This window comes from Acanthochromis polyacanthus, chromosome 21 (assembly GCF_021347895.1).
Source record: "Acanthochromis polyacanthus isolate Apoly-LR-REF ecotype Palm Island chromosome 21, KAUST_Apoly_ChrSc, whole genome shotgun sequence".
Classification (NCBI taxonomy): Eukaryota; Metazoa; Chordata; class Actinopteri; family Pomacentridae; genus Acanthochromis; species Acanthochromis polyacanthus.
Genome location: NC_067133.1, coordinates 273,058 through 291,433, shown reverse-complemented (window position 1 = coordinate 291,433; position 18,376 = coordinate 273,058). Strand labels below are relative to the sequence as shown.

The window sequence follows — 18,376 nt, the reverse complement described above, 5'->3', positions numbered from 1 at the left end:
CTGTTTACTGGTGCAAAAACAGATTTACAAAAACTTTATAAATAACTTACACCTTTTAAACTTCTCTCTTTTTGACTTTAAACTTCATTGCTGATTTTTAATGGTAGGCACAGATGATTTTAATTGTCAAAAAGTGTCACAACACAAACACAAAGGACAGACAGACTGTTCATATTAATAGTCTTTGTCTAAAATTTAAACACATTTTTGTTCTGCTGCTTAGAAATCTCAGATGCTTTTGTGACGACTCCATGAACTTGTTGTCTGTGGAGGTTTCTGTGCAGCTGCTTCACTGTCTTCAGTCACTGTGGAGTCGAGCACAGAAATAAACAGCAGAATCTTCTGCTGTGAGGCTCCTGATCTGCAGGTACTGAGTGCTGCTGGACACATCTTGAGTAAAAGTGAATCGACTCTGAAAGGAGCTGGCATAAGTGGGAACAACTGTATGTGTGTTTAACCTCCCAATCCACTCCAGAGCTTGTCCTGGCTTTTGTCATTTCCAGTTCATACCATAACTTGTCATAGTATAACCAGATGTTACACATGAGATCTTCACCGTCTCTCCAGGTCTTTTCAGCTCAGAGGGAGACTGCTCCAGTCTGATCTCACTCCAAACACCTGGAAGCAAATTCAAGGAATCATCACCCAAATATTTAACATTTAAAAACTTATTTTTATTTTGTAGCTGCAGAATATTTCATTTCTTACCTCGAACTGTAGCTAAAACTAATAAACTCCAGCCAATCATACTTTCTATTCCATTCATAGTGAACGGTGTAGTTTGGAGGTTTCTGATGATGAGTTCCTCTAAGATCAATGAGACTGAGTCAGTTGTTCTCTATCGTATGACCTGACAGCTGTTGATGGAGAGTTTAGAATGAAGAATGAGTTTGCATAGACCTCCCTCTACAGGTTTGAAAGGGGAGTAAAGATGCAGCTTAACTTCTGTTTGAGGGTTTTGACAACCAGAAAAATCCTACAAAATACTGAACTGCAGAAAAGTGCATACTGTTTAATTTATGTTTTTATTTATTCATTGAAGTGGAGAGTGAATGGAGACTGTAGAGGAATCCAGATGTTTAAAGTTAAAGCTCTGTTATTCAGTATTATAATAAATAACCCTCACACACTTTATAAAATGTCTGCTGCACAAATATGTATTGGATGCTCACATGTTCTGGGAGACAAACATATAAGTCAAGACATTTTTGGTACTTCTTTAATATAAAAAATATTATGATTCTTTTTTGGTGATGGAATTCATTGCAGATGAACTTAATGTAATATATTAATGTTTATGGCAAGAAATAAACACCAAAATAATAATAAACTCAGTATATCTGTCAGAAATTGTGTAAATTTTAAGTTAATAAAGCAGGGAAACCTTGTATAGAGCTCCTTTTTTGAGGAAGAAAACATTTTGACATTTAAAGACTGTTACACATTTCCTTCAATAAAAACAGAATTAATAGTATTTATATAAAAAAAACTGTAAGCAACCCATGAAAACGTTAACTGTCCTGCATTATAAAGTAGAATGTTTCTTAGATTGACTGATTTATCAGCTAAACATTACAAACTATTCCAAATGATAAATTGACACACCAGAGCAATTTTCACTTCACAATTTAGCACAGAACTTTGTCTGTTGACCAACTTTCAGCACTTTTTTTGCACACTGAAACTTGAGTCTGAACGACAAAATCTCCTGAACAATTAAAGTTAAAATCCTGAAATGTTCACTGTTATTTCCAATAATGTCCTTGGTTTAGAATCTATAATATTGCACAAATAAATTAACTAATCTGTGGTTATGAATGAGTTGAAATATGACTAAAAAGATTAAACCTGTTATGAAAAATTCCATCTTTGAGCACATTAACAAAAATCAATAATTCAGAAGTCAACTAGTAATATTTTCTGAACAACATGTAGCTGCATGTCACAATAAAACAAAACTAAACACACAGAACAGTTTTAAAATGTGAAATACTTCAGAAAAATGAAAACAAGAACGTTGAAAACTGACTGAAGAATATTCATAGATATCGATCCAAACAGATTTTCAATTTGAAAAAAGAGAGGAAAAAATGAGAAATTAAGTTTTTAGCTCTAATATTATCTTTGTTTTAATGGAACCTGTTTGGTAGAATGCAGGAACTGAAATTGAGAAATATACTAAAAATCAGTACAGTAATCAGTGCAGAACAACTGATAAATGAATGATCCCAGTGTTCATGGTAAATAGAGGAAGTAGTTTTTGTACCACTCTTCTATTTCTGTCTCTCACTGTGAGTCTCTTCGGGCACAGTAATACACTGCTGTGTCCTCAGTCCTCAGACTGTTCATCTGTAGATAGACTTTACTGCTGGAATCATCTCTGGAGATGGTAAATCTACCCTGGACTGACTGGGAGTAATAGATAGGAGTACTAGCCGTGCTTATATAAGCGATCCACTCCAGTCCTTTTCCAGGAGCCTGTCTGATCCAGGCCATCCTGTAGCTGCTGAATGTGAATCCAGAGGTTGTACAGGTCAGTCTGTGGGATTCTCCAGGTCTTTTAACTGCTGATCCAGATTGTGTCAGAGTCTGACCATCAACACCTGTTAAACCAGAAAACAATGCATGTAATGTAGTACACTGGTGGCACAAATGAAAAGCTGTCACATCAATATCAGTGAAAATGTTCACCTGTCCAGCAGAGAGTTAAAAGCAGCAGAGCTGTCCTACAATCCATCATGTTAAACTGTGAGTCCACTGTTCTCTGTCATCCTCACTGCAGTCACAGAAGTAGAAGACATTTGTGTTTTGCATGGACTCCTCCTCACAGGAAGGACAATATTTAACTATCACTGACTGGACTCTCAGTGAGTGAAACTGGACAAGTTGTTCCATTATCTAGAGCCAGAGAAAGAGAACTTCAGCAGGAACAACAGTGAAGAAAGCAGCTGAGAAAATTATGTGATCTTGAATGATGTTATGTTTTCTTTGTACCAATCATAATTATTCGTGACTTTAAAAATAGACACCAATGTAAAGTGTATGCATACAATTCAAAATACACAGAATATATCATGGTAAAGGTGAACTAATGAGAGCTGTTCTGTCCTCAAACACTGTACTCAAGTAGCTCCAACAACACTATACATAAGGCTTCATAGTATTCGTCAATAATATTGCAAATTATGATAAGTAATGCCATTTTTATTGATAAATTAGCTTTTTATTTCTTGAACAGTGAACTGGTCTGAATTCATTCCTGGTCTGAGGGCTCCTCCTCTGGTGGCTTCATGTTACAAGTGTTCAGACACTGAGGGGTTTTTGTTCAGGTCTACTGATCATTTGTGTCACTGTGTGTCTCTGGCACAGTAATACACAGCAGAGTCTTCAGGCTGAATATTCTGTCCATTCAGAGTCACTGTGTTGCTGGAAGAATCAGTGGAAAGGCTGAATTTGCTTTTGAGTGAATCTTTGTAGTATGTTGTGTATCCAGCAGCCGCGCTCCCAATCCATTCCAGTCCTTTTCCTGCAGGTTGTCTGATCCAGTGTGTCCAGTAGCTGCTCACAGAATAAGAGACCTGACAGGTGATGGAGAGACGTTGACCTGGCTGCACAGTCACAGATTGTGGCTGAGTCAACTGTTCACACTTCACACCTGTTAAAACAAGAAACAGCATTGTGTCAATTTATCAGTTTGTATTGTAAAATAAGAACTGCTGATGATGACAAATATACAGATGTTATAAGAGACTCACATCCAGCTGCAAAGAGCAGAAACAGAGCAAACACAAACATGGTTTATGGTGAACCTGTGCTGCTGTGAACTCCACTCTGCAGTCTGATGAGAAGTTTTTATAGCTGAGTAACAAAGGAGGCCACTGAGTTTGCATAGAATCCAACATATGAAGCATCAGAGTAAGTGGAGCCAATCAGAGGGTCTGACTGATGTATGTTCAGCTTAAAACATGTCTGGAACACGTCTGCTTTATGTGATATTTAGATTTCACACAATTTCACATAATTTTTTTTAGAAATGCTAGAAATGAGTTTTGTTTTTACTGTTAATGCTAATAAATTAATGCTGCATTTATAAATGTTGATCATAAACACAGAAAATTATCATTTTTAGAAATGATCTAAATAGTATAAAACTGAAGTTTGTCGTAGCTGTTTACAAGTTTGTAGGTTCATATGAAAAACTTTTTATGGTTTAATTTGGAAACTTTGAAATAAAGCAGCTGCAGGATCATTTAAACAGAATGAAACCTTGTAGGATGAAAAACAACAAATAAAAAAACAACAGTTGCTTAGAAATGCAAAACTGAATAAATAAAATGAAATTAAAACCATTGTTGCTGTAGCATCAAAACCACAACTGTATGCATTTTAATATTAACAAAAATGCAAACATGTGACACATTTTCAAAGAACTTTCATTTTTATATGTTACTTTGTGAGCTCGTATTCTGTTTGAGCAGAACAGGCAGCCTCTTAAAGCCTTTACAGTATTATAGAGAATCTACAGTGTTGCTGTGATCAGTGACAAGCATTTGTTCAAACTGCTTCTTTGTCATCTCAGAGTCCATCTCACCACATCATGTCATTAATCAATGTTTTATCAACTGAAATTACATTTTAAACACCACAACACATACTCAGTTTTCACACAACAACCATCTGCATTTTAAATATCCAGACATCTGACACATGAATTAATGAGATTTGTTCAACTATAAAACCTTTTTCTCATGAGTCACTTTCAGCATAACAGGCTTCAAAGCATTTATAATATTATTAATAATCTACAGTATTGTTGAGTTCAGCCATGATGTCTCTGATGTCTCTCTGTTATCTGACATCTGTGGAGGTTTTTGTGCAGCTGCTTCACTGACTTCACTCACTGTGGTTGTCGAGCACAATAATAAACAGCAGAATCTTCTGCTGTCAGACTCTTGATCTGGAGGTACTGAGTGCTGCTGGACACATCTTCAGTCATCGGGAAACGATTCTGGAAGGCGCTGGCATAGATAGCAGCGTTGTTGCCTGTATCCATCCTCCCGATCCACTCCAGAGCTTGTCCTGGTCTCTGTCGTATCCAGTGAATATAGAAGTCTGTCATGTCAAATCCAGATATGATACAAGACATCTTCACTGTCTCTCCAGGTCTTTTCACCTCAGACGGAGACTGGTCCAGTCTGATCTCACTCCAGACTCCTAGAAGCAAACAAATCATCATCATCCATCACATTTCTGTGAACCACATAAAAAAGTCTTCAGTGTTTTAAAGCAGAAATGATTTTCTCACCATGAACACTAATTAGAAAGAACAAAGTCCAGAGAATGATATCTTCTATTGTCAAACAACAACTTCTATGAGTGTTTGTGGGTCCAAATTGTTCCGTCACAAATGACATGACAATTCCAGATGGTGTGTTTATAAAGGATCAAATCTTTGCATAGACCTCCCTCTACAGGTTTAAAAAGGGAACTTTGTGCAGTTCAATCTTCTGTTGGACGTTAGTCCCTGTTAGCATGAGGAGCAGATGAGAAAAACTAATCATAGAAATATTCTGTTCTTACTCTGACTCACAACACTCTGCTGAACTAAATAACCTGAACTCAAACAGAAATACTGTAAAGTTCTTTTTTAAAATGACTTTTTCTCCCATGTAGCTGACAAATCTATTCTGGTTTCAGGTACATTTTTCTACAATTATTTCCTCAAGTCATTTAGAACATCTTGGTCAAAACAAAGTAAATGTTTTGTGTAACTCTGATATTATCTGGTACATTTACTTTCTATGAATGTTAAGTTGGATTATTATCAGTCTTCTGAATTGTAAATGCAAACTAGATATTTTCCAAATCGTTTAACAGCACAAGTTGTGTTTAGAGTTTATTTGTCACATTTAAGGAGTTTCAATCAGTTCTCAAACACATTTACTAAGAACCACTGTTAGACATGATAATGTAGAAGGCAGACATCACAGAGGATCTACAGGTCCTCATGTATTAAATCTCTACATGTCTTTTAGAACAGAATTTGTGTAAATATCTGCAGTTCATCAAAGCATTTGGATAGTTAGATATTTCTTCTTCATGCTCTGTGCTGCTGGTTTTGATTTTCAACTACTGACAGATTTTTGGATGTTTTTGGATCCTCATTATTATCATCTTCAAGCATGACCACCTTCATATGACTCTTACTAACAGACACATTTGGATCTATATAAAGGAAACTCTCAACTCTGAGCCATGTTTCAGCTCTTTAATACATGAACTAATTCTGATATAAAAGACACAGAACTTTACTTTGAATCCCTTTAATTTGGTCACCATGGGTTGATAATAAAAAGATCTGTATCTCTCAGATAGTTCTTTCTGTTTTAATGTAAACTGACTCAAACTAAATCATCCATCCTCCATACACCGCTTTATCCTCACTGGGGTCGCGGGGGGTGCTGGAGTCTATCCCAGCTGACTCAGGCGAAGGCAGGGGACACCCTGGACAGGTCACCAGTCTGTCACAGGGCTACATATACAGACAAACAATCACACTCGCATTCACACCTAGGGGCAATTTAGAGTAGTCAATTAACCTCAACATATTTTTGGACTGTGGGAGGAAGCCAGAGTGCCCGGAGAAAACCCACGCATGCACAGGGAGAACATGTAAACTCCATGCAGAAAGATCCTGGGAAAGCCGGGACTTGAACCAGGGATCTTGCTGCAAGGCGAAAGTGCTAACCACTACGCCGCTGAGCAGCCCCAAACTAAATCAGAGACTTGTTATTTTAATGCAGTGTCTGTTTTCTGCATGCAGCCTTTTACTGCAGGTAAAGATCAGCATCCCTACGACAAACTGGTGACCTGTCCAGGGTGTCCCCTGCCTTCACCCGAGTCAGCTGGGATAGACTCCAGCACCCCCCACGACCCGAGTGAGGATAAAGGGGTGTATAGAGAATGGATGGATGGATAAAGATCAGCATCACACCTGAAACTGTTTGTAAGATGTTCAGAAATTCAAACTGATGTTAATAATTGTGACTTGGTGCCAAAAATGATGTTTCTCATTCATTTATGAGGTTTTTCATGTGAGGAAGATCTGATGGGCACTGTAGGAAATTTAACTCTTTATTTCCAAATTTTCAATTTTTATTACCTTCCTGTGAGACATTTAAGGGACAGTAGCACCAGACTGAAACAAATATTTACAAAATATGTAAAGAGTGTTTGGAATGTTAGTTTAAATATTATTTTACTGCATCATGATAATTTACTCAATATCATTATTGTCTTCCAGATTCTCCTAGGCAGGTAGATGTAAAAACAAAATAAAAAGTGAAATGAAATGAAATTAAAAATTAGGACACCATTGTCCTTGAAACTTTTTAAAAAGATATTATGCAGAATATGTGCTGAAAATGTGAAAATGATTTCTCAGGAATGTCTTTAAAAAAATCCACTGGTTAAAAAAAAAGATGTTTATATGTGAGAGAATGATCTGAACTGAGGATGTTTTTCATGTCTGATGAGGACTGTAGGTTTTTGTACAGCTGTTCAACCAACTTCAGTCACTGTGTGTGTCGAGCACAATAATAAACAGCAGAATCTTCAGTCTTCAGGCTGTTCATCTGCAGATACAGCTGCTCTTTGCTGTTCTCTCTGGAGACGGTGAACCTGCCTTGGACTGACTGAGAGTAGGATTTGTAGCTACTAGCACTATTAATGGAAGCGATCCACTCCAGTCCTTTTCCAGGAGCCTGTCTGATCCAGTTCATATAGTAGCTACTAAATGATATTCCAGATGTTGTACAGGTGAGTCTGTGGGACTCTCCAGGTCTTTTCACTGCTGCTGCAATGCTGATGCTGTAGTGGACAGGAAAATATCTGCTTTCTAATCTGTCAAATCATCTCCACAAAACAGATCTTTGTGTCACATTTAAGGAGATTAAAAAAAGTGATGTTTTAACAGACATTTAGCAGCACCAGTTTAAAAAAACATGTACAAATATGTAAGAAGTGTTTAATATTATTTATTGCACCATGATAATTCACTCGGTGTCAATATTTCTTTCCAGAAACTCCTCGGCAGGTCGGTGTACAAAATAAAATTTAATAAATTAAGACACCTTTATACTGGAGACTGCATTTTTACAAATGTGTTCCTGCTAACCTGGTGTTACATTAGTGGTTGTAGGTGAAGATGCACTAAATGCATTCAGGTTCAGACACAGAAACCCACATACCAGTTTCAATGACATGATATTTAACATGTTTAATGTCTTTCTAACTGAGGTCCATTCTGCCAAATCCCATCTTGTTAAAATGTCAGTCCTTCCAATATTTGATTATGGTGATGTGTTATATAGATCTGCTTCAAAAACCCTCCTCCATAAATTAGATACCATCTCCCACTCTGCCATCCACTTTGCTACTGGAGCTCCTTCCAACACCCACCACTGCAGCTTCTACAAACTGGTGAACTGCTCCTCTCTTCACTCCTGTAGACAATGACACTGGTTTCTGTTCATCTACAAACCCTCCTTGGTAAAACACCACCTTTTCTGTGTTCATTACTTACCATTCATAGCTCCACCTGTGCTCTTTGTTCCAACAGTTTCATTCACCTCCTCATTCATAAAGTTCGTACCACTCTCGCTCGATCCTCATTTCAGTTTTCTGCTGCTGTTGATTGAAAGTCTCTACAAAAGTCCCTAAAACTCTCCTCATACATACACTGTCCCTACGGTGAAACATGGAGGAGGCTCAGTAATGTTTTGGGGCTGCTTTGCTGCATCTGGCACAGGGTGTCTTGAAAGTGTGCAAGGTACGATGAAATCTGAAGACTATCAAGGCATTCTGGAGAGAAATGTGCTGCCTAGTGTCAGAAAGCTTGGTCTCAGTCGCAGGTCATGGGTCTTCCAACAGGACAACGATCCAAAACACACAGCCAAAAACACCCAAGAATGGCTGAGAGAAAAGCGTTGGACTATTCTAAAGTGGCCTTCTATGAGCCCAGATCTGAATCCCATTGAACATATGTGGAAGGAGCTGAAACATGCCATTTGGAGAAGACACCCATCAAACCTGAGACAACTGGAGCTGTTTGCTCATGAGGAGTGGGCCAAAATACCTGTTGACAGCTGCAGAACGCTCATTGACAAATACAGAAATCGTTTAATTGCAGTGATTGCCTCAAAAGGTTGTGCAACAAAATATTAAGTTATGGGTACCATCATTTTTGTCCAGCCCTATTTCATTAGTTTGTTTTTTTAAATAATTATGTTAATCAACAATTCAAAAGTGATGGCTGTTTTTGATTATTTAATTTTCAATAAATTTTTATTTATTGTTACTTTTGTGAGTTTCAAGTGATTTCAGTGAGAATTGTGGGTTTTTCCTTCTTTAACTGAGGGGTACCAACAATTTTGTCCACGTGTGTATTTCAAAGTAAAAACTGCAGTCTGTTGATAGATTTCTGATCCAAGTCTTTCTCAGATTCATGAGACTGTGTCAGTTGTTCTCCCTCATTTGACAGTCAGTGAGTTTATGAAGAGCAATAAGTTTGCATAGACCTCCCTCTACAGGATGAAAATGGAAGTATGCAAAAATCATTAGGGTGACTTCTGCTTGTGTTGTGAAAAATTACTAAATGTTGGATCCATAGACAGAAGATATCATCTTGTAAACATGGAACAGTTTTAAAATGCAAATATATGTAGATGAAAGATGGAGGTAGATTTAGTTACACAGTAGATTAGACTGAATGAAAAGGAATTCACTCAGTTTTGAGAACCTTTATAATGCAATAAATACATTATATTCAACACCTTTTCCTCCTCTCAGCCCTCATCTCAAGAAATTTTTGCCTTTGAAACTGAATCATAACTTTCTGCTCTCCATCATCACTGTGCTTTTCTTTCCTTACTGCAGTTTTACCCCAAAGAAAGACTAGAAAACAGTTTCTAAGCATCAAGAACTACAACTCTACCATCACTACTCTCCCCAAAACCTCCTCCAGGGTTCTGTGCTGAGTCCTCTTCTGTTCTGTATTCATTTGTTCCTCATCGGTAATATTTTAGTGCCACTGATGTCCATCTTTTCATTAAATCTATAATCAGAACATTTCTCTTTGACACACCCACCAGCCTTTAATAACCTTCAACGCTGACCTCTGAGTCAAATACAAAGAGGATCTCATCACTATAACTTCTGTTAAAGTGCTGTAAAAGTCCTAATGCTGAGTTTAAATGTACATATTAGTGATATACAGATTACTCAGTGGTGCTACTGACCTGAGTAAATAAAGATCCACAAGCAGAAAATCTTCTAAATTTAATCATTAAAACACACTTTAAGCATGCTATATGTGATGTTTTCAAGAAACAATATGTTTACTGTTTCTTCAGGAAACCTTCAAAATGTGAGAAAAACATTTCTTTCATGACATCTTTCATTGATTAATTTAGTCATTCACATTCTGTTTAGACTGTATTTGTTTTCAACACTGAAGTTGCAGCAATCAGGATCCTGTAAATAGTGTAAAAGCACAAAAATAGGAAATAATAGTTGAAGACTGTAAAGAAAAGAGCAACTAAGAGATGAAGACACACATGAGAAGATGTTTAGCTTTCCAAAATCAAACGAGCTTTTTCCCAGAAATTATCTTTCATTTACACAACACAACTTGTGAAAATTAATTGTATTTGTAGTTTAGTTTCAGCAAAAATGAAGTTGTAATGGCTTTAATCTTTAGCAGTAATGTGTTTTTAACACTTTTTATGTGTTTTTCTCAGGAACAAATGGAAACAGATCTGCATAATATAGCAAGAGACATGAAAAAAATACAGTAAAAGTGAAACAAACTATATGATAGAAAACATCTAAAAATACTTTGGCTGTTCAATATGAAGAGACGACTACTGGAGGTTTTTGTACAGCTGCTAACACAACTTCAGTCACTGTGTGTATCGAGCACAATAATAAACAGCAGAATCTTCAGTCTTCAAACTGTTCATCTGCAGATACAGCTGCTGTACGTTGTCGTCTCTGGAGATGGTGAACCGGCCTTGGACTGACTGAGAGTAGGATTTGGTGCTACCATCCCAGCGAATGTAAGCGATCCACTCCAGTCCTTTTCCAGGAGCCTGTCTGATCCAGGCCATAGCATGGCTCCTGAATGTGAATCCAGATGTTGTACAGGTCAGTCTGTGGGATTCTCCAGGTCTTTTAACTGCTGATCCAGATTGTGTCAGAGTCTGACCATCAACACCTGTTAAACCAGAAAACAATGCATGTAATGTAGTACACTGGTGGCACAAATGAAAAGCTGTCACATCAATATCAGTGAAAATGTTCACCTGTCCAGCAGAGAGTTAAAAGCAGCAGAGCTGTCCTACAATCCATCATGTTAAACTGTGAGTCCACTGTTCTCTGTCATCCTCACTGCAGTCACAGAAGTAGAAGACATTTGTGTTTTGCATGGACTCCTCCTCACAGGAAGGACAATATTTAACTATCACTGACTGGACTTTTGTTCACTAAATTTGCTAGAGTAAAGTTATTCCTTCAAAAGTCCTGTCTCAGTGTTTAACTTTAGTTTCTACAGAAGGTTGACAAATACAATGAGTTTGTTGTTATTATTAAGGACAGTCTGCATCATGTACATATAGCAGTTTATCTATTAGTTTTCATTCTTATAATTACCTCCAACATGAATATTTTTATTTAATCATTAATTAATATGTGACACCTTTCTGTAACAAATACTGTAAGATAAATGTAATACTGTTGAGTTTCTACTGACAGTAAGTCCTAACATGTTCAGTACAGCAGAGAAGAACATTTCAGGAACTAAAGTGAAGAAAGCTGTTCAGAAGAATGTTTAGGCTTTACTAATAGGTTTGGGAAAATATATGCAAATCCCCAATAAAATGAAGACATGAAACGATATCTTTGTGTCAGTACAAGTGAAAGGAAATATAAAATATGTTACTTTGAGTAAAGCTAACAGACTTGTTATTTTCTCTGCAGTCAAAGTCAAGAACTATGTTTGACATCAACTGTCCTCAGACAGGATGGAGTTTGAACTTGTCCCTCAACAAAATCTGACCTTGAAAAGTTTACGGAGGTATATTAAGTTTTGTTGACACCAATCACAGTGAATATTGATTTTAAAAACAAAAATCCATCTAAAGTGTTTGCAATACATTACATTAAATGATCAAATCCTCATGAGATCCAGCTTCCGGCAGCTGTACCAGACTTTTACAGAGCATATGATGTTGTTCAGGTGATTAGAGCTCTTCTGTTCTCAAACACTGTATTCAAACTGGTCAAACTGAAAATTAAGAGAAGATACAGAATAAAAGCTGCATTAATCATTCATGTTTTTTTTTTGTTTTGTTTTTAGAAATGACAACATAAAAAGCAGCTAAAATCCTGCTCTCTAATTATCTTGTTCTTTATTGTTTTACACGTTCATTGATAAATATCTGCTACTTTCTTTAACAGTGAACTGGTCTGAAATCATTCCTGGTCTGAGGGCTCCTCCTCTGGTGGCTTCATGTTACAAGTGTTCAGACACTGAGGGGTTTTTGTTCAGGTCTACTGATCATTTGTGTCACTGTGGGGCGACGTACACAGTAATACACAGCAGAGTCTTCAGGCTGCATATTCTGTCCTGTTATTGTCACTGTTCCTGCAGAAGTGTCTCTGCTGTAACTGAACTTGTTCTTCAGAGCATCATTTTGAGTCAAGCTTCCTCTTCCCCACATGTGGAAAATCCATTCCATTGCTTTTCCTTCACGCTGTCTGATCCAACCTGTTGCATAGCTGTTATCAGTCACAGAATAACCAGACAGTCTACAGGTGATGGTCAGAGTCTGTCCAGGCTGCACAAGCATTGAGTCTGGCTGGATGAGATCAATACTGTTCACACCTGTGGAGACACAAATCAACATTATCTCCAGCATTCATCATATTATTGAGTGTTTGTAATGTGTTGATGAGTGTGAATCCAGTGAAAGCTCCTCACAGGATCCAGCAGCCAGCAGCAGAATCAGAGCTGCAGAGAACATGTTGATGTTGGAGCTCAACTGATGTGAGCTCTGGTTTCCTCTCACTGACACAGAAACACACACTTCCTTTTATGTGAGCTTTATTTGCATATTGTTGAATAAATTCTATTCAAATCAGGATCAAACACTGTGTCTTCCAGAGTGACCACACTAAAACATTTAGCACAACCTCTAATGGACCATCCAGATGGTTGTTTACTTCAGGTTAATGTAGAAAAACTGAATGTTGTTTTTAAAGGAAAGTTTTCTCTGTGGTTGATTTTCTGCTGTTATTATTGCAGTGAGTCATGATAAACATTCTGACACCAGACTGATGAACTTTATTGATGTGTTTCATTAATAATTGTCCGTTATTCAGCTGAAAAAGTGTCTTTTAAAGCCTGACATGCTTCAGTGCTTCTCACTCAGTGATGGTTGTTGTTCACTTTTTGTACAGCGTTGTTGACTCTTGTGTCACTGTGTCTCTCGTGCACAGAAATAAACTGCAGAATCTTCTGGTTTGAGACTCTTCACCTCTAAATACACAACGTTTAGGGAAGTGTCTTTGGTGATGGAAAACTGTCCTTGGAGACTTTGAGAGAATATCGTTCCAGTTCCACCGTCAATGCGTCCGATCCATTCCAGTGCTTGTCCTGGTTTCTGACGGATCCAGTGCAGCCAAGCCAGAGAGAGTCCTTGAACTTTACAAGACAGAGTGACTGATTGTCCTGCTCTGCTGACCAGTGGATCTGACGAGGTGAGGGACTGACCCCGAGCAGCTGAAAGGACACAGAGTTTAGATGGCAGCAGCATCTGGAGATCATTTTCTTTTCCTCTGCAGGATCCAGACTTGACTTACCTGAAATGAGAGCGAGAAGGAAGAGACTTTGTAAAAGTGTCATGATGAAACCTCAGCAGAGACTGTGAGTGTAAAGGCTCATATGAAGGTTATATATTTATGTATAGTGCAGGAAGAATGGGTGGAGATTGTGGATTTGCATTTTCACCTGTCTGAGGTTTTGGAGATACAGTTCTGAAAGATCAGAACTATGAGAGGGAATCATAAACTCCAACAATAGAGATATTTTATATTTGAACAGTTTTTCATCTGTGAGGAAAAAGAGGAAATTTTGGATTTACTTTAAGTGAAAGAAACAACAATGGTGCAGCTGACTGAGGAGTGAAAAACATGTTTGATGTCAGTGTAGATCTTTTAATTAGTCCTGGATTCAGTGTCATTCAGTTAAAATCAGTGAGAACAGCAGATATGTTTGTGCCTTTATTGTGGGAGAGAACAGAGAAACTTGTCACACTCTGGCATCTGATGTCTTAAATAAAGAAACTACAGTATTCATTTACACTTTTGTTTTATTGCAGCTCACTCATCCAGTCATTCATCACATCCAGACTTGACTCCTGCAACAATCTTCTCTTTGGTACAACATCCAAAACACTCAAGAAACTTCAAATACACCCAGAACTCTGCTGCTCGCCCACTCACACCTGTGGTCACATTACCTCCATCCTTCAGAACCTCCACCAGCTCCCTGTCCTCCAGCGAATCCACTTCAGAATCCTCCTCATCACCTACAAAGCTCTCTACTACCTGGCTCCCCCCTACATCACTGAACTCCGCACTGGGACACTCTCACCCTCCACTCTGCTAATGCTAGCCTCCTATCTACCAGACCTGGGGTCCATCACTGCTCTTCTCGTCTGAAAATCACTCCCCAGAAGCATCAGAGAATCCCAATCACTATATTCAAGAAAACCATGAAGAAACATATTTTCAACACTGCATACAACTCATAAATCTCCTTCAATATATGCTCTTTCCTCAACTAAAATCATTAATTTTTTGAAAATATTTTTGTGTGTTCTTCACATTTGAAACTGTAAAGGGTCTTAAAAATGCTATGTACGTATGAAGTATTATTGTTATATAATCTACAGTGTCACTGAGTTCAGCAAAACGCTCCAGTGTCTCAAATGTCACTTTGCTATCTGACATCTGTGGAGGTTTTTGTACAGCTGCTAACACAACTTCAGTCATTGTGGGTGTCGAGCACAATAATAAACAGCAGAATCTTCAGTCTTCAGACTGTTCATCTGCAGATACAGCTGCTGTACGTTGTTGTCTCTGGAGATGGTGAACCTGCCTTGGACTGACTGAGAGTAATATTTGTTGCTTCCACCAAAATCAGTAGCAGCGATCCACTCCAGTCCTTTTCCAGGAGCCTGTCTGATCCAGTGCATCCAGTGGTTACTGAATGTGAAGCCAGATCCTGTACAGGTCAGTCTGTGGGATTCTCCAGGTCTTTTAATAACTGATTCAGATTGAGTCAGAGTCTGACCATCAACACCTGCAGAGACAAACAAGAAAATTCTCACTTGTTGTAAATCGGTAACTTTGTGAAGACGGATGATCAAACCAACATCAGTGAAAGTCCTCACCTGCCCACAAAATGGTAAAAATCAACAATGGTGTCCTCAAGTCCATCATGTTAAACTGTGTGTCCACTAGTCTCTGTCATCCTCTCTGCAGTCACATAAGTAGGCTGAAGACGCTTTACATTGACTCCTCCTCACAGGAAGAAAAGTGTTGGAGTGGGCTTGGCCTTCATCTTTGTCATATATGTTGAACTTGGACAGATGCAGTAGTTTAATTCAAAGTTTGATTTGTGCGAAATTTATGTGATTGACAATTTAACAATTTTTTGCAATTTCTATTGTGAATTGAGGTTTAATTTGGCATCTTTTCCTCTTTGCATTAGAAAAACTGGAGTAAAAACTGTCAACATCCACAGAATCACAACAAACAACACAAAACTATCAAATATACAGATTTTATTGTATTCTGCAGTAAACTCTTCCTTAATGGATGTCAGAATTTTCAATTATAAATAGTTTTTCCATCACCTTTGACACGAGAAATTGACTCTGTACTCGTCTAACTCTTAGTCAGAACCTGTGATTGTGAATTTCTGTGGACACAGAAGTTAATATTGTCTTCATCATTCATGTGATTATTTCCTGAGTCTGTGTGAAAGAGTCTCACAGGATCCAGCTGACAGCAGCAGCGTCCAAAACATTCTGTCCTTGTTCAACATTATATGACATCATAATAATTGAAACAGTAAATGCTGCTGGAATTAGATTTAAAATTCTTGCTCATGATCAATAAATTGACAAACTAATTTTTTGCTGATGGAGGCCCCTTGAACGATCACTTTGTTATTTGAGATAATATTAGAGTAGATTTTTGTTTTTTGAAAGTCCTCTGAGCTGCTAATGGAGCAAAGATTGACAGCAAAGAGAGTTTTACTGAGTGAACTGGTCTGAATTCATTCCTGGTCTGAGGGCTCCTCCTCTGGTGGCTTCATGTTACAAGTGTTCAGACACTGAGGGGTTTTTGTTCAGGGCTACTGATCATTTGTGTCACTGTGTGTCTCTGGCACAGTAATACACAGCAGAGTCTTCAGGCTGCATATTCTGTCCATTCAGAGTCACTCTGTTGCTGGAAGAATCTTCGATGCCACTGAACTTGTTCTTCAGTGAATCTTTAAAGGTTGTGTCATAACCAATCCACTCCAGTCCTTTTCCTGCAGGTTGTCTGATCCATTGTGTTTTGTAGGTGCTCACAGAATAAGAGACCTGACAGGTGATGGAGAGACGTTGACCTGGCTGCACAGTCACAGATTGTGGCTGAGTCAGCTGTTCACACTTCACACCTGTAAAAAGATGAACATATTGTTGACAAATGATCCAGTTGGACTCCAAAAGAAGAAGAAATGACTGAGGGACTCACCGTTTCCAGCTGCCATCAGGAGCAGCAGAGCTACAGCAAACATAGTTAATGTTGAAGCTGTAGAGATGAGAGCTTCTGATCCTCTCTGACCTCCTGTCCAAGTGAAGCCTTTATAACAGAGAGGAAGGAAGAGCACTGAGTTTGCATAGAGACCTGAGAAGTGGTGGTCATGAGAAAAACAACAAACATGTCAGTCAGCTCATATCAGTCATTCTGTGCTTGTCATAAATTATATTATTCATAAACTATTTTTTTCTAAATTTCAGATGATGTCCTGAGAACAAACATATTTAGTGACATCAACATTTCAATTAAATTGTCATCATTCTCTGTATACTCTCTCCTTCACTGTGTATCTGTAGATGGATCCTACTGGTGAGGTCATATCTGGAGATGGAAATGAAATAGAAGTTTGTCAAATTAAGTGGAAAAAGTCCCAAAACAGCTGCTATAGAAAATGGTTCTGAGTCAAACTGGAGCCCTGTGAGGATTTGTTAACAGTCATCTCCTCCTGCATCATCCATCTTTGAAGTCCAATTCAATGCAGGAACACAGCAGAATGATCTCACTGAAGGATGATGTTTATTTATTCAGTTTAAATCAAGCTTAGATGCAAAATGGCTTCACTTCTGCAGATTCATTTAGAAACAATTTATTCAGAATTCAGAAAAACATGCAAATTAGATAGCATGTATTCCTCAGACATGTAAAAACTTTATTATTCAAATTGTGTTTTAACCACATTAAGGGAAACTCTGGACCTTCAGAGGAAATGAACTAATCAGGAACTGAAATCTGTGTGACTATATGCAAATCTTAAATTGCTACAGAACACAGAAAAGATGGAAAATGGAGATGAAACAAAACAGTACAAAATCTCCAGTCTTCTCACAGTTCTTCTGAAGATACACCTGTCACCAGACTTCATAAACTATTGTTCAGATTCTATCAGAGTCTGACTGCAAACACCTGAAGAGAAAAGATGAGTGAGATTTGAAGTGTATGTTCACTGTTCTGTCTTTTGTTTAATACAGTCAGATAAGAAGAGGTGGAGGATATTAGCATTGAATGGACTGGAAAGATCTGTTTTCACACAACAACCATCTGCATTTCAGTGATCGTAAATATTCAGATATCTGACAGGTTAATGAATAAGATTTGTTTGAGTTTTAAACTTGTTTCTCATGAGTCACTTTCAGCTTAACATTCTTCAAAGCATTTATCCATCCATCCATTCTCTATACACCGCTTTATCCTCACTAGGGTTGCAGGGGATGCTGGAGCCTATCCCAGCTGACTCGAGCGAAGGCAGGGGGCACCCTGGACACCCACTCACATTCACACCTCCCGGCAATTCAGAATAATCAATTAACCTCAGCATATTTTTGGACTGTGGGAGGAAGCCGGAGTGCCCGGAGAAAACCCACGCATGCACAGGGAGAACATGCAAACTCCATGCAGAAAGATCCCGGGAAAGCCGGGACTTGAACCGAGGATCTTCTTGTTG

General features: G+C 38.1%; 2 gene segments (V, D, J or C); both read right to left on the bottom strand.

The window, feature by feature from the left end:
- Nucleotides 1-4,355: 4,355 nt before the first annotated feature.
- The window catches only part of LOC127531713 (Ig heavy chain V region 23-like), a 43,415-nt gene continuing 29,394 nt past the window's right edge, over nt 4,356-18,376 (bottom strand). Inside the window, 1 exon segment of the V gene segment in view lies at nt 4,356-5,173. Within this exon segment, the coding sequence occupies nt 4,898-5,173 (276 nt within the window).
- On the bottom strand, nt 16,240-16,980 carry LOC127531718 (immunoglobulin heavy variable 3-43D-like). The segment is given in 2 exon segments: nt 16,240-16,792; nt 16,870-16,980. Coding segments are annotated over 2 exon segments (336 nt in total).